This window comes from Charadrius vociferus, unplaced genomic scaffold (assembly GCF_000708025.1).
Source record: "Charadrius vociferus isolate BGI_N301 unplaced genomic scaffold, ASM70802v2 scaffold301, whole genome shotgun sequence".
Taxonomy (NCBI): domain Eukaryota; kingdom Metazoa; phylum Chordata; class Aves; order Charadriiformes; family Charadriidae; genus Charadrius; species Charadrius vociferus.
In genome coordinates, this window is record NW_009646842.1 from 1,276,354 (window position 1) to 1,292,201 (window position 15,848).

At 45.5% G+C, this 15,848-nt stretch overlaps 1 protein-coding gene across 1 annotated transcript in view; it reads right to left on the reverse strand.

The window, feature by feature from the left end:
- The window catches only part of NCAPD2 (non-SMC condensin I complex, subunit D2), a 28,900-nt gene that overhangs the window by 12,184 nt on the left and 868 nt on the right, over positions 1-15,848 (reverse strand). The window contains 20 exon segments of the mRNA XM_009893013.1: positions 8-61; positions 307-468; positions 572-656; positions 2,211-2,343; positions 3,722-3,855; positions 4,008-4,092; positions 5,805-5,979; positions 7,968-8,177; positions 9,157-9,278; positions 9,543-9,717; positions 10,326-10,410; positions 10,944-11,078; positions 11,531-11,728; positions 12,284-12,431; positions 12,513-12,636; positions 12,721-12,848; positions 14,181-14,320; positions 14,796-14,977; positions 15,436-15,494; positions 15,642-15,717. Coding sequence (XP_009891315.1) covers positions 8-61; positions 307-468; positions 572-656; positions 2,211-2,343; positions 3,722-3,855; positions 4,008-4,092; positions 5,805-5,979; positions 7,968-8,177; positions 9,157-9,278; positions 9,543-9,717; positions 10,326-10,410; positions 10,944-11,078; positions 11,531-11,728; positions 12,284-12,431; positions 12,513-12,636; positions 12,721-12,848; positions 14,181-14,320; positions 14,796-14,977; positions 15,436-15,494; positions 15,642-15,717 — 2,610 coding nt within the window.

Sequence of the window (15,848 nt, forward strand, 5' to 3'; positions counted from 1 at the left end):
AGCAGGAACGTGGGGAGACTGCTAGCACTCTCAGAAACTCCGCTGGGAGAAACCCCTGGATCTAGTGGAGAAAAATGACTACAGTTCAGTGTTGATCTAGACCTCTTCCCCCATCAGCTGCTGCCAATTCTTACTGCATAACCCATCTCCACGCCCCACAAACTCCTTCACAGAACTCACACCCTTCCACGCCAACACCTCCACTAGCCCCTCAGCTCTGTTCTCCTCCTGCAGTTACTCCAGGCCACCCAGTTGCAGCACTAGAAATCATGGGCACCCATTTCCTTCACCAGCTTTTTTCCTCACCAGCTTCCTGCCCATCAGCCTCCTGCAGCTTCTCCAGAGCTTGCTGACTGCACACCTGCAGGATGTGAGCACATATCTCCTCTGCCCCTTCTGCTAGCTGGTAGATGAGCATTACTGCTGCCTCCATGAAGGGGATCCAGTGACAGCTTGGCTGGGCAAAGCCTGATGAGAAGAGGGAGCAATGTACCACACACACCAGCAACAACACAGGCTGTCTCACAGCCCAACTCCATCTCCTCCAAACCTACTGCTGACTTGAGCTCACCTTTACTCACAGTCTCACTTAGGCAACGAAAGAGCATGTGGTTCTGTGGCAGTCGAAAAGGTGCATTGTTCTTCCCCTGTGCTGGCTGCAGAGAGAACATACGAGTTACTTTTACCACAGAAGAGATCTCCCCATGCCCTTCCTGGTACTTAATTTTGCTGGGTGCACAATGCTAATCAAACCTATGCTAGGCCCATGGCAGGGACATCCAGTACTGCTCTGCAACTGAACACAGAGCAGGGACATTACTGTCACTTTTGAAGACATGGTGGCAGCAGTGATTTAAAGCATGGCCGAATGATGATCCTAGGCCAACCCAGACAGTTCCACTATACTTCATCTTAAATCAAAGTAACTCTTTCGAAATCCCAAAATAACTCTTTTTATATCTGATATTATTCACTCATTATCCACAATGAATGAAGAGGGAAACTTTTAGAATGTCTTCAGAGTTATCAACAGGAAGTCAGCTAGATGCCCTCGCCTGAGGGTACTCCAGAACCACAAGGTTTTGTTTAAAAGCAAAATATCATCAGTAGAAATAACAGAGGATAGCTCTGGATCCAACACCCACCTCACACTTAAGCTGTTGCAGTCCCACCACATTTTACCTTGGGAATAAGATAACTCAGAGAACTACTAAACCAAGTATAACAATGCCAGAGAAATCCCAGCACATCTGTGGCTGCCTGATTAAAATATACTTGACCAAAACAAGCTACTGCTCCAGGATTTACCAGCTTTCAGTAGCTGGAAACAAAATTTCTCAATTCACTACAACCCTACTCTCTGTACTGAATTTCTGGTTGTGGAGGTAGAGGGGAAGTAAGAGCTACCACAGTCATTCATCTACAGTTTAGTCCCTTGTCACATACAAACTTAACTGCAGAGTTAAGTCAACCTAAAATTGAATTAAAACCGCCTTCAGAAAATTTAAGAATGTTGTGATATACATTAATTCATTAAGGTCCTGCAATAACGTCCCCAGTGGAAGAAGCAAACACAGAATGACAGTGCTGTGTGAAGGAGGGCTGCTTTTATGCTGGAACTCCTGAACCAAAACGCCCTAAATGCTTGAGTCAAAAAAACAAAGAGTTTTTTTTTTTCCCCAAGTGCATTTAAAAAAAAAATAAAAATGTATAAACTGTTCCACAGACAAAGAAGCCATCTGATAGGCAACCATCATGTTGTAAGTACAACATGGACAGGTTTCAAAACCTTTCATGTTTTATATTCAGCTGTACAGCTGACAACTCCCAAATATCAATTAATAGGGAGGGCAAAAGAATCACACCATCAGAAAACATCAGTAGGGGAAAGGGCTTCATGGTTGAGAAAACACAAATCAGCTTAGAACCGGGAGTCTGAGGAAGAGAATTGAAAGAAAAACAGATTTTCTTGTGCACTGAACTCTTTACTAATTGAATTCAGCCTGTTGCCTAATGAAAATACTTTTATTACATGTTCACTGATGTGTGCTAAGCTTTCCAGACAGTGCTGCTGAATGGTCTCAACCTACATAATTTCAAAATCCATAAAAAATTAATCACTTCTTTCTCTTCTCAATACAAGCCATTTTCTCCCCCTTCTTTGTTTCTGGATAACTGTGTGATGACTTCAAGAACAAGCTAAGTCCTACCTTAGGGTTACCGGCAAGTTTGGAGATCGCATTACACACTTCTTGAGCCAGGCGATAATCTTCACATGCCTTCTCAGACAACCCTAAAGTCACCAAGACATCCAGGTTGCTACCTATGATCTCTGGCTTCCCTCTGGAATGGAAGGGATGGGGGAATTAACACAAGCTGTTGGTGAAAGTTTACAGAAGTATGGATAACCAAGAGAAATACTCCTTGTGCCTTGTGGAAGGCAGTGGTTTGAGTAAGACAGGGAAAAAAAATTCCACATAATGACTCAAAATATAGCTATAGAAGCAGCAAGCAATATTCCACAGAAGCCAGTATAATCCAGACTCCATTAAGAGACGAGGTTCTCCAAAGCAAACATCACTGAGCATACTGTCTCTTCATAAAGAAAGAAGATTCTTGACTCTTATTATCAGAAAGGAACAAAACTTAAAACGGTAAGACAAAGAAAAACATTGCGAAACAGAAAAGAGTCCAGCAGCTCAGGACTGGTGAGACATGACAGTTACTTCCCTCCTCTGGGAAACAAAACCAACAACAAAAACCCAAACCCACTCCCACATCCTTCCCTCCTTTTGACCTGTGAAAGGTAGAATTGTATATTCCTCAGACCAGGCCCGATCTGAGGAATATACAATTAACTGGGTGAAGAAGACAAGAACAGTATCTAACTTATTTAAATGAGAATCTAAAAACTTTATGACAGGCATCTATAGGACAAAAGCAAAATCAGGCAATACTACTCTTATTTCACACACACATACCCATGGACTCAACACAGGATCTCATGGGATACCTCAGAAACCTTCAGTTCTCTTCATATCCCACAATTTTAGGGAAGGATATTAATTTTGAGACAATGTCTACAATTCTGCCGCAAGCATGTGGGATGGGGTGGTAGAAATACCTTGGAAGAAATATCTGATACTCAAATTGCAGAACTGGCTCTAAGTTCCAGAAACGGCTCCAACTCTAGAGCCAAGAACTTCAAGATCGTCATTATGCAGGCCTATTTTTGACAGATGAAGGACTGAAGTAGGAAGAGAGAGAAGAAATCAGCAGATAAGCTAAATGCCAAAGGGTTACTGGGCTGGGAAACTGAGGAAATTAAAGCCTTAAACTGTAATTACACTCTTTTTGCTCCCAGAAAGTGAAGCAGATTCTTCTCCCCACCATGCTAAAGACTCCAGACATCTTTACTCTGCAGCTTCTCACTGTTCTTATCGAAACACAGACAAGGCTGCAGAGCTGTGACATAGTAAACCCTGAGAAGGGATGGACATTCAGAACACAAAGAAAGTACTGTCATCATACTCATACAGAGACCCTGCTGGGGGGACCCAGCACAACTATGTTTAATTCCAGGCTTTGTTACCTCATGACCTGGCTACTAATTTTGAAGCTGCAGAACAAAGGGTCAGCTGATGCAGCACCCACAGTTCGATAAAAATCAACTCCCTGTACGTCCTCCCACCCACAGGATTAGACCAGGCCCTGGGCTCACCGTGCCATCATCCCCAGCAGCATCACAGCAGCACGTCGTTCTAGTGACGAGCACTGAGATTTTTCTGTGAACCGATCCCAAAGCAGCTGGATCACAGCAGGCTTTATGTCATCTTTCTGCACAAACTCTGAGACCTGGAAAAGAAATGCAATAAAACAAGTAGGGAGAGGCAGAGGAGGGTGGATTTCAAACCAACAAAGACATTAACTGCAATTACTACCATTTGAATATAACAGACATCTAGGATCACAAATACAATCCAACCCCAAGAAAGGCAAGTACTCACTATTTCTTCTAAGCACTGTATCGTTCCTAGTGATGCATCCGCCATGATGAGAGAGAGAGAATGCACCAGGCCCTGGGCCCTGGCCCTTTGAAGAAGGGGGGAAATAAAATAAGGAATAAAAAAAAATTAAAAGTTAGAGAAAAAAACACTGTCACAATTAGTTCGCTATTCAGAGATCTGAGGACATTAGATAACAGAGCTGATCCCTGGGGACTCCACATGTTGGAGTTCTCCAAGTCACCCAGCTCAAGCGCCAATGAGCGTGATGTGGGCCCTTGTGCAGTGCTGCTCCTCCCAGTGCTCAAAGACCCAACAAGAGGCACTCATCAGCCACTTCCCAGTTTGCTCTCAACCACAAGTCACAGTACTAGAGCATAAGAAACTGAAAATCTCCCTATGAACAAATAAGGCCAGAGCTCAAACTGCCGGAGAGTTATCTCCAGGCAATACTATCAAGAAGAAATAAGAAGCAGCGGGTGCTTTTTATTGTCCTGACGGTACAAACAAGGGTGAGGTATGGTGCATCTCACCAGGGATTACACTTATCTTAGTGAATGTGTATCCAACAGGATTTACAAGTGAGCAAGTTCTAGGGAAAAAAAGAGCAAGTGCTCTTCCACACTCTCCAGTGCGGAACAAACAAGCATGCAAGCAGTACCCCACCCCCAAATCCTCAATAAAAATCAGCAACAAAGAGCTCATTAACATTCTCTCATCTGCCATGTGTAGAGATTTGTTACTGAAAGATTTAAGATCAGTCTGAATGAAATGCAAATAGAAATGTGTGTGAAAGCACCCAAACAATAATAATAACTAACCTTGTATAGTGTAAGCGATAAAGAAACAGTGTATGTTGAAAAATCAAGGACACAACTGACAGTGAGAAAACCAGTAAACACTGAGGAATGTCTTGTGTACATCAGAAGCAGAATGCCTACACTCAGATAAGGCCACAGCACGCATGACTTGTCAGCAAAAAAACCCCTGAGCTCTGGTAACAGAAAGATAGCTCTAACTTTAGACCACACTGTATAGCACTCCTCTTATTATCCCAATAGGATGAGCAGCTACAGCCACAAGAAACCCAAAATGAGGGAACAGATATTGGGCAACGCCTTTGCCCACTAAGGGTGAAGTGTGCAAGACACTTAGACGCGGGACGACCCCATAACAACAGTTGACTCCCAAAGGGGTTGAAATAGCTGTCCAAAAAAATCAGTTCACTATTGCCAATCAAGAACCCCGCTTACATGACAAACGTTTGTAACCGACACCCTTTGTACCCTATCACATAGAGACCCCACCCAGATCTTTTGGGCACATGTGTCTTGGTGCGGTGTTTTGTATGACAGTGAAACTTATGAGCACGTTAAGTGTGTGTGCCTCGTAACAGTTTCATTTAAAATAATTCCCAGCTTCTCCTTCTGTAAGGTCTCACATGGAGTTTTGCTGTATTAATTTCCTACACATGAACACCGTGACAAACCAAAAGCAGAAGCTCAGCAGTAGGTCCCACGGGAAGATTGGGATACTCAGAGAGATAGATATATATATATATATAAAAAATAATCTTAGAACTCCACAAATGTCGGTAACAGCTCAAAGAGAAAGCATCTTTACTAGTAGACAAAAGCCTTATGTTTCAGCTCAGCGTGAAAACTTTCTCTTCCAGTCCATATCCCATTCCCAACAGCTCCCCAAAAGAAGAAACACAGGAGGAAAAAAAAATACATAAAAAAACCCCAAACAAACAAAAAAACCCCAAGAAAAAACCCTTCTGATTATGAAGACCCATACCTCTCCGAATCCCCACTGGGGCTCAGATAGAGCCGCCTGTAGGCGTTCAGCACGGCCTCCTTAATACCAGGCTCTTTTGACCATATGAGGGGGAGCATCCTGCGGACTCCAAGCAGTGCCTGGGGCACACCGAACTGCGAGACTGTCACAAAGAACTCAATGGCTTCCTGCACCACTGCAGAAAGAAGAACAGTTGTGTTAGTGCAGTTCTTTTCTAATCCCCGTTAGAAATATCATTAAAACAAATTCACAGGCCTGCTGCTCTCACAGCATGCCCTACAATCATGTAAGATCACTGATATGTCTGGAGAGGGCTCAAGTCAGAATGGGGTCACTAGTACAAAGACATAGATGTCCTGGAGGAAATAGGTACAGGCTAAAAGTATTACAGCTAAATGTAAATGTGATACATTTAGGGGAAGAGCACAGAAGCGGCGTCTGAGAAAGCACAAAATTCTCGGAAACAATAGCTTTGGAAGAAAAAAAAGATATCATGGTCACAGCAGATAAAAGCAGCTGAGCATTAAGTCCCGATGCAATGCTGTAGCCAGAATAACTAAGCTATTTGATGTATAAATGTGGTAAGGAATAATTTGATTTGATTCCAGCTTAACTAATCCTGAAATATACTGTCCAGCCTTCTGCTCATAAGACAAGAAAAAAACATTAAGTCAGAGAGCATTCACAAGAGAGCCGCAGTAATGATTAGATGGACTGTACAATAAACAGTTCATAGAGTCCAACCTCTGGTTAAGCTTACACCAGTATAAGCCCCAAATTATAAATCTTGATAAAGATCTGATAAAGATCCCCTAGCAGACACATGTTTGTATCTAGACAAGCTGGTATGCTTCCCCTGCCTCCAGTCACACCAGAAAATACATATTCGCAACAGAAAAAATAAAATTAAATCTTTAAATCTTAAATCTTTTATCTTTAATTAAAAAAAAACCCAACTAAATCTGAGCACGGACATCCCTTATCGCTATCCACCTCACCCAGCAGCATACTGTCTCCAAATGGAGACAATGTCTCAAAATGTCTCACCTGTCCAGACACCCAACTTTCCTTCCTTACACTACAGCATAGGACAACAGGGAGGTGGGAAGTTAGTAAGATCTGCACAGCCCTAAAAACAAAAAAATAAACCAAACCCCAGATGTTTAAATATCAGGTGAGGGGGCACCCTCTCAGCCTTGAGCTGCACACGACCTGTAAAGACACTGAACTCAAGAGTTCATTTTTTGTGTGTGCAAACAGCTAATGACATCCAAACCCTGCTGGGGACGCCCACATGCTTATCACCGGTAATGTATGAGTTCTCAATACAGATGAAGGCTCAGAAGGGTCTGCACGAAGCTAGGGCGCCGTAGGGCCCAGACCCATCTGTATTGCAGAACTCTGTGAGCGGTTGGCAAGTGGATCTGCCAGAGAGGGTGGGAGAGGAGGAAGGCTCCATGCCCTAGCTCCCTTGGGGGTGCTGACTCAGGACAAGCACTTAAAAAAAGGTCTGACTGGTTACAGTAGTTCTAATGTTAAATATGAATAGCTGAACTAACTCAAAGGCTTACTCTTCAACCACCTTTAGCTACAGTACTGAAGAGGACCAGGCCACAGAACCTGTTGATCAGGATCACTTTTAGCTGCAGAATAAAGTTTAAGGAAAGGTGAGGTGGACGAGATAAGCTGCTGAGTTCCCCTCTTGTGGCGAGCATAACACCTGAAGCTGTATGAGGGCACTGAGCAGGTAACAGAACCCAGCTTCCCTGGCCATGCTTACTCTGGGAAAACCTCAGCTAAGATGATGAACACACAACCCCTCCCACAGGAGCCAGGGGGAGCCTCCATAAATGTAGTCATTTTGGTCACCTGGCTTTTAAAAAAAATTTCCATCTTCATATTTAAAAAAAAAAAAAAAAAAAAAAAGATTCATAATAAGCCCATTCATGCCCTAACACAACCTCTTCATGACACCCATTTAGATGGTGCTTGCTGTTCTAATATCCTGGAAGTGCCTGTGACATCTACTCAGTGAAGAGCAGCTCCCTCCAACCTCTTCCCCTTCCCCTGGAGCTCCACCACTCCCACATCTCCTCTTCAGCAAAAGGAAAGACCGGGAAACACTGAAGAGGGGAAAAAGGGCCCCATGGCTACTCCACACACCTGAGACAGAGTTTTCATACATCATCTTGCTGATCAGGCTCATGGCTTCTGTGATTTTCACTGAGAAGTTGTAAGCATCTTGCAGGTATTGCACCAACATCTCCTGTTTGACGAGCTCTGTCTGAAGCTGCTCTTCCGGTACAACTTCTTCAGTATTAAGACTACTCTTGCCACGTGGAGGATCCTCACTGTTCTCACCTGGGCATGAATCTGCACAGCATGAACATTTGTTTGTATTGAAGGTACAAGAGATACAGGCACAGTTCAGAGCATTTTAACCCTTTGCTCTCCACTCCATAGTGACACCTTTCAAGAGCCAGACTTCCACAAAAATCCAAATTCTGCCATCAGACTTCGAAAAGACAAAAATCTCAACATGCTGTAGAGCAAGTTCCAGTACTACAATTTGATACACCACAGAAATGCCAACGTAAGACAGGAGTGGAGAGAGGCATGGTCCAGTTGGGGTAAACTCCATTAAAATGCTGAAGGGGTTAATCTGAACATGACAGCTCCCCAGAGATGGATGAGGCCCTAAAAGGGAATCAGGGCAGAGTAGGAAGAAGGCAAACACTACTACTCTCTAGCAAAGTTTGTGCAAGTGTGGAGAGCTGACAAAGTTAAGAAGATTAAATTAATTAGGCGGTAGCCTTTTGATAGAAATGAGCTTAAGGGGATTGGCTAGGAAACATGATTTTGAAACAAACACCAAATATAAAGCATGTGAAGTCTTAAGAATATGCCCAGAGGCTTGAGCCCAGATAAGCAAGACTTTGCTTGAATCGGATACTTGGTCAAGGCCTCTAAGGGTAAGCATTATGTGCCACCACCTGTTCAGGAAGCAGAACTCCTGACAAATTTAGACAGGACAGAAGAATGTGAGTGGGCAACACTGGCTTCACCCCCCTCAGCAGTTAGTATGTGAGTTAAAGCATCAGAAATGCACTTCTAATGGGAACGTGGAGCTATTCTGACCAGAAATTAAGTAACAGGACTACTGTGATCCAGCCAAGATGTCAGGCCACTAGATGAGCAAATGATCCAGACGTGGTGCAGCTCTACAAGCTGTCAAGTACACACAGTGAGTCCCATGGGTCAGAAGGAAGGACAGGGCATTCCAGAGGGTTTTGGTCTAGCTCTGGGATCAGCTTGGACTTAGGGAAGAGATGGAGTGATCTGAAATAGTTACCTGTGTAAAGTCTCTTCAGAACACCCAGGATTGTTGCCTCCTCGTTTTCCTCTGTAGGGCCATTGAAGGGGTCCTTCCCCTGGAAGCGACACAGGGCCTTCTGCGTAAGGCGGGCTGCACTCCTGGACAATGACATTGCCCAAGAGAAGAACATCAGCAACCCGTGAGGGCAGGACACAAGGGAAACCATCCAACTTTGCCCTGAACACCTGGGAAAGCAGCTCCTGACAGCATCTTGTGCTGGGTGCCCTTGTCAATCTCTTCCCACAGAGTAATGTTACTGGAAATCATCCCTCTACCCTGGAGCTCAAACCTTTCTTGAACAGAGAACTAGAGACCAACACATCCCTGGGGATAAACACTCTCAAACTACAGAGCCTTCTTACTTGTACTTCAGCTTCCTCAGCAGCCCAGTGATTTGCTCCAATGTACTCTCCACTGTTTCCGCAACTTCCAGCACCTCCTCTTCCCCTTCCTCCAGTGGTTGAAAGAGCTGCTGTGTGGCAGCCCTAACTTCTGGCAGCATTGCTTCCCACTCTTCCTCTGGGGTGATTGCTGGAGCTATTAAAAAAAAAAAAAACAACACAATGAAACAGAGGGAATGAAGAACACAGAGACTCAAATGACACCGTAAATGGGGAGAGAAACTCATCTGGAACTTAGGAATTCTAGTTCCCTCCCCGACCACAGGCAGGCACTATATTTCCATTGCTGATCCCATCCAGACTGCACTAAGAATAGGCCAGAACTCTTTGCCATAAAGAAACCATTGAGGATAAAAAAGTGACGGGTAAGAGAGAACCATAATTTCCTATTGTTTTGTAGGCTAATCAAGTTTAAATTAATATCTGACCAAAATTACAGCTCAAGCAGCCCTTGAATGGTTGAAAACGTAAACCTAGGAGGTGTTCGCAGGTATTTTCAGTTCTTATCCTGGAAACAGGATATTCAGCTAAATGGACTGTTGATCTAGATATGGACATTCATACAGTCCTTTGATAACGCCACTGTATGAAAAACCATTTTGAGTTTAATTCCAGTTATCTGGCCTCATCGTCTCACCCTAAGATCTGAGACAAAAGCCACCACAACCTGGGAGCAAATTTAAGATGAAGAAAACTAAGCCCTGGTATGTCCTGGGAAGGGGAAAGAGGAAGAAGGGAAATTGCCTGCTGTGGATCTGCCACGGTCCTTCATTTCTTGCAGCTTCTGCACCTCTTTCTTCAGTGGTTCGGCCAAGTCAGTACAGCTTAACTGAACATGCCAGGAAGAGAAGAAGAAATCCGTTACTTATCCTCATTTTTCTGAAACGCTAGAATTCTCCTTTCTCTTCCACTCCCCGCTTTAAGTTGCCAGTCCCCTCAGATAACCCTGGTTTTAGAAACTGGAATAGCAGACTCTGGCCGTCATCCTAGAATAGGCTAAGACTCAGAAGCTCAGGAGGACGTGCACCTAAACACAAAGAGCTGCAGCTCTGTGCAGAATGTTCTAAAAGACTAATTCTGATGCTAAGGAATGAAACCCACAGCAGATTCAAATCAAACTGCTGCAGGTTTTTCCACAATCAAACACATCGCCCCTGGCCTTCAGCATACCTACCAATTATGCTGAAACATGGAAAAGCCAGAGAAAGCAAGATCTGAACTTGGGAAAACCACCTGCAGAGTCAGAGGCTACGTTGTCCCTCCCAAAAGACACAGAAAGGCTGCTGCCCTGGCTATAGCACACTGCAGATATTCAGCCTGCAAACAGACATTTAGCATATCCATCATACCAGTCGAAATTACCTTGCAGGAGAAGGGATTGTTGGACAAAAATGCAGCCAGGAGCTGGATCGCATTTTTAACCACTACCACAGATTTGTCTTTGAGACGCCCAACAGCCAGCGATACCACAGACTGAAACTGAGTCAAAGGCAGGGCCTAGCACACAATGAGAGCATAGACAAAGTTATCAGGAAGGCCTAGAGACTCAGGAAAAGTTATTTTACTGCAGACATATTAACGTACTAAAAGGCACAGACTATAGATTGATAGAAAAGTCTAGGTCTGAAGTGACCTCTGGACATCTTCTGGTTCAATCTCTGTTTTCCCACACCAATGTCCAAAAAGAGCTTGCATACTGCACTCTTCCTTCTAATCTGTCCTGATAATAAAGAGCAGCATTTCATTTCTCTTCCCCAGTTCCCTTGCCCCTAGCATCTTTGGTCTCTTGGCAAAAAGGAATTGCAGACGCCACAGCAGACAGGGATAATAGCTTTCTCTGTTAAACTTCAGTCTCTGCAAACAAAGAGCAGAGTGACAGAAACTCCCTTAGAAAACACAACAGCGGAATGGGTGACTGAGGCAACGCTGTTTCCCCAGCACAGACTTACCTTGCACTGAACGATTCGAGTGAAAAGCTGCAGCACGCGGCTGCGCACAAAGCCATTGATGTCACACACGTGGGCCTGCAGCATATTCAGGAACTGGTCTCGAGTATCACGGGCAGCTTCTTCCAGCTGGTCACCATTCAGCACCTGCACCAGCACTTCTGCCATAGCTGCCAGAATGGCATTTCGCATCGTGTAACTCTGCAAAAAGAAGAGTTGTTGAACCAAGAACAGACAAGAAGACATGACTGGATATGCCAAGGGGAAGGGTGGCCCAGAGTTTGGGCCTTCTAAGTTCCGGGCTCCAACCTTAAGTGAATTTCTCTATTATGGGCTTTGTATTAACCTTGGGTGAGCATGGCTGTGCCTGCAAGACAGAGTAATCCAACCCTGCTATCCAGCTAGGTCCACAGAAGTCAAGAACTGATACAAGAAACACTTACGGCTTTTAAGGGCAGTTTAAGAAAATGTAACACAATGACAAACTCAGTAAATACTGAAGAACAAGGGACAACAGCTGGGATCTCAGACCAGTAAGCAGTCTCCCATTCTCTGCTATCTGGGAGCGACAATCGGACATTAGACATCATGGTTTCTGTTTCCTTTGCATCTTTTAGGTAAGGGCAGAACCTATTCCAAAGGGCATGTTTTGGCTACTTGATCTCTGTGAAAAATGATCTGTTTTCAGACAGAAAAACTGGATAGCAGCACCTCCACCACTTGAATTCCCTGACAGGTAATATTGTGGAAACGTACCTCCCCGTCCAAGTGACGCACGAGAACGCTCATGTTGGATAGAACCAGAGCTGGAATCTGTTCGGCCAGTTCAGTTATAAAGGTAGCATAACCCTTGATCCCAGAAGCATCACGAGTCAGATCCTGCAGACATTTCTGTCCGATTTCCCTGCACAGAAAGACGAAACAAGGAATGGAGTGCCTCAAGTTCCTAGGGATAGAAAGACAAGCCTCAGGGTATTTTTCTCACCTTAGCAATTCGCCTACCAGGCTTTTCAGACCATATTCTGTAGCCCAGAGGCTCACAGCCTGTGCAAACACTGTGGCTACATGTTCAAAGTGCTGCAGCATCTGCGTGATCTTCAGAGTAGCACCTTTTGCATTCGAGGAGGAAGAAAGAGGTCAGGGCAAGTAACTGAGAATGGCTTCAGGAAGAAGGCAGAAGAGCAGGAACTCACTGAACATGTGATCATAGTGAATTAGAGCTGCAGCAAGCAGATGTGTCACAGTCTCCCGCGTGGCCCGGTACTTCTGAAGACCAATACTTGAATTCTCCAGGATACGGTAGCAGCTTCCTGTCATTAAGCTAAAGCCACAGAACGGAGACAGTCAACCTCAGTACCACAACTTCATCCCACATCATTCAAGCACACTGCACTAGACAAACATTTCTCTCAAACCAGAAAGATTCTCCAGTATCCTTAAAAAAAAATTATCAAAGAACATCTGAATTTGAGAGGCCTACCCGAGGAAAAGAAGTGGTTCCTAAACACATTGCTTTTGCCTCAAGACAGTTTCCTCAGTTTCCCAGCAACCTGCACCCTGCAGAGGGCTGTAATACCACATCACTGGCAGATTTAACACTTAACCTTCCCTTCCAGAAAACCACTGTCACACATCGGTTGGATGGTCACATCCAGAGGGTAGTGGTCAACAGCTCAATGGCCAGATAGAGATCAGTGTCAAGCGGTGTCCCACAGGTGTCCATATTGGTACCAGTACTGTTTAATATCTTCATCAACGACACAGACAACGGGATTGAGTTCACCCTCAGCAAGTTTGTGGATGACTGCAAGCTGAGTGGTGCAGTTGCCAAGCCTGAGGGATGGGATGCCATCCAGAGGGACGCGCACAAGCTCAAGAAGTAGGCCTGCACCTGGGCTGGGGCAAACCCCAGTATCAATACAGGCTGGGGGATGAAAGGATTGAGAGCAGCCCTGTGGAGGACTTGTGGGTACTGGTGGATAAAAAGCTGGACATGAGTCGACAGTGTGCTCTTGCAGCCCAGAAAGCCAATTGTATCCTGGGCTGCATCAAAAGCAGTGTAGCCAGCAGGGCGAAGGAGGTGATTCTGCGCCTCTACTCCGCTCTGGTGAGACCCCACCTGGAGTACTGCGTCCAGCTCTACAGCTGTGAGCACAGGAAAGACATGGACCTGTTGAAGCAGGTCCAGAGGAAGGCTACAAAAAAGACGAGAGGGATGGAAAACCTCTCCTATGAAGACAGGCTGAGAGAGTTGAGGTTGTTCAGCCAGAGAAGAGAAGGCTCCATGGAGATCTTACTGCAGCCTTTCAGTACTTACAGGGGGCCTACAGGAAAGATGGTGACAAACTTTTTAGCAGGACCTGTTATGATAGGACAAGGGGTAATGGCTTTAAACTAAAAGAAGGCAGATTTAGACTAGGTATGAGGAAGATATTTTTTACAATGAGGGTGGTGAAACACTGGAGCAGGTTGTCCAGAGGGGTGGTAGATGTCCCATCCCTGGAAACATTCAAGGTCAGCTTGGATGGGGCTTTCAGCAACCTTATCTAGTTGAAGATGTCCCTGCTCATTGCAGGGGGGTTGGACTAGATGACCCTTAAAGGTCCCTTCCAGCCCAAAGTGTTCTATGATTCTACATCCATCCATCCCATACCTGACAAATTCTTCTTCCACTGTCAAACTACCCCAAAGCTGACGGAGATCCAGCTGCAGCAGCTGCATAAGCAGCCGTAAAAGCGGCTCCCTCTCCTCTTCCCAGGAGAATTGAGAGGACTTGGTACGGTTCTTCTTGTTCTAGAAAGGAGATTACATGATGTGATACACCAGAAGCTTGACAACAGAAAAAACACTATCTCTACCCTGCTTCCCTCAAAAAAGAAGACGGCTGTCAAACTCTACAGCGTTAAGAGAAATACAGTGAGATGTACAAGAAGCTTATACACACATATCAAATGGCTGTTACTGTCATCTTTGACCACAGAAGAGAACTTTTGATAAATTACTGGCACACTAAGCCAGTACACTGAAGACTGAAACAGAGAGGCCTAGGTATCTGAGCTGCTGCTGATGTTTAGACACATATTGTCCCTGTGGCTGTTTTCCATGTACAGTTTCACAGAAATCCCAGTACTCCCCCTTATGCACTGCTCTTGACAGCATTATGTTTAAATAAACCCAGCTATAACATCTGACAGACACTACAGAGTTCAGCAAGCTTAAACGTTTTCTGCTTTAATCACCTTGGTTTCCCCCCAGTCCCCTGACCTACCTTCCCACCAGGACCCGCCTCCAACAGACCATTCTTGTAGTTTTCCATTTCAAAGGCATCCACCAGGCCAGTCAGCAAATAGCAGTTCATCTTGAGAGCGTTGAGGTGAGCAGTGCGGTCTGCACGGATCAGCCCAGAATCACCCAAGATGGCAGAAAGTTCTTTGGAATGTTGAGACACCACTGAAAAGAGGCAGAAAGTCATGAGCACTCCTTACCACGCCCTTCAGCCATCCTCTCTTTTGGAGACTTAAAGCAGTCATCAGATTACCAAAGACGTGTGCTCACATCTCACCAGCTGTAATATGGGCTGCCCCCTGCAACCCAAACCTTGGAAACACTGTCCTGTCCTATCCTATCCCCACAGCCCCCTGTCAGCTCATAAAAACACTCACTCAGAGCTGATGCATCCCAAAGATGTACTTTCCAGGGACACAGGGAAGGGGATTTTATGTCGGCCTGCCCTTACAGCGAACACGCACAGCTCTGCATTGTCCACCAAGATTACAGACCAGTATTAATGGAATGGGCTGAGGGTACAACCCTGCTGGTCAAGTCACATTAGCCTTTATATCATCATCGAGCTGCTGAAAGAGAACAAACTATTACTCCTGCTTCAGCTGGAAACAGCAGATACCCACCGTGCATCATCAGCTCCAGGGCATCCTCCCTGACAGCAGTCCCCACAGCTTGGAAGTGGCTGCAGGGCAAGCATAGTGTGTGAGTGCACAAATAAACGCCACCGGGGAGAGGCGTGAGCGCCTAAGCGCCCCAGCCTCTCTGCAACCCTCCTCCTCCCCCTCCGCTCCCGGTGTCCCCGGCTCCACGCTCGTCGCTCTGTACTCACTGGAGCAAGCTGTAGACGGAGTCGAAGTGCTCCAGCACTGCCAGCGCGCCCCGCGCCCGGAAGGCGGTCCGGAAAGCTGCGGCAAAACACGGAGAGAGGTGGGGAGGGAGGGACGGGACGACGAGGGGTGGGAAACACGACACGGGGACACACGCGGTCACGGCCGTAAGCCGGCGGTGGGAGCAGACTAGGCCGGGAGGGGCGGGG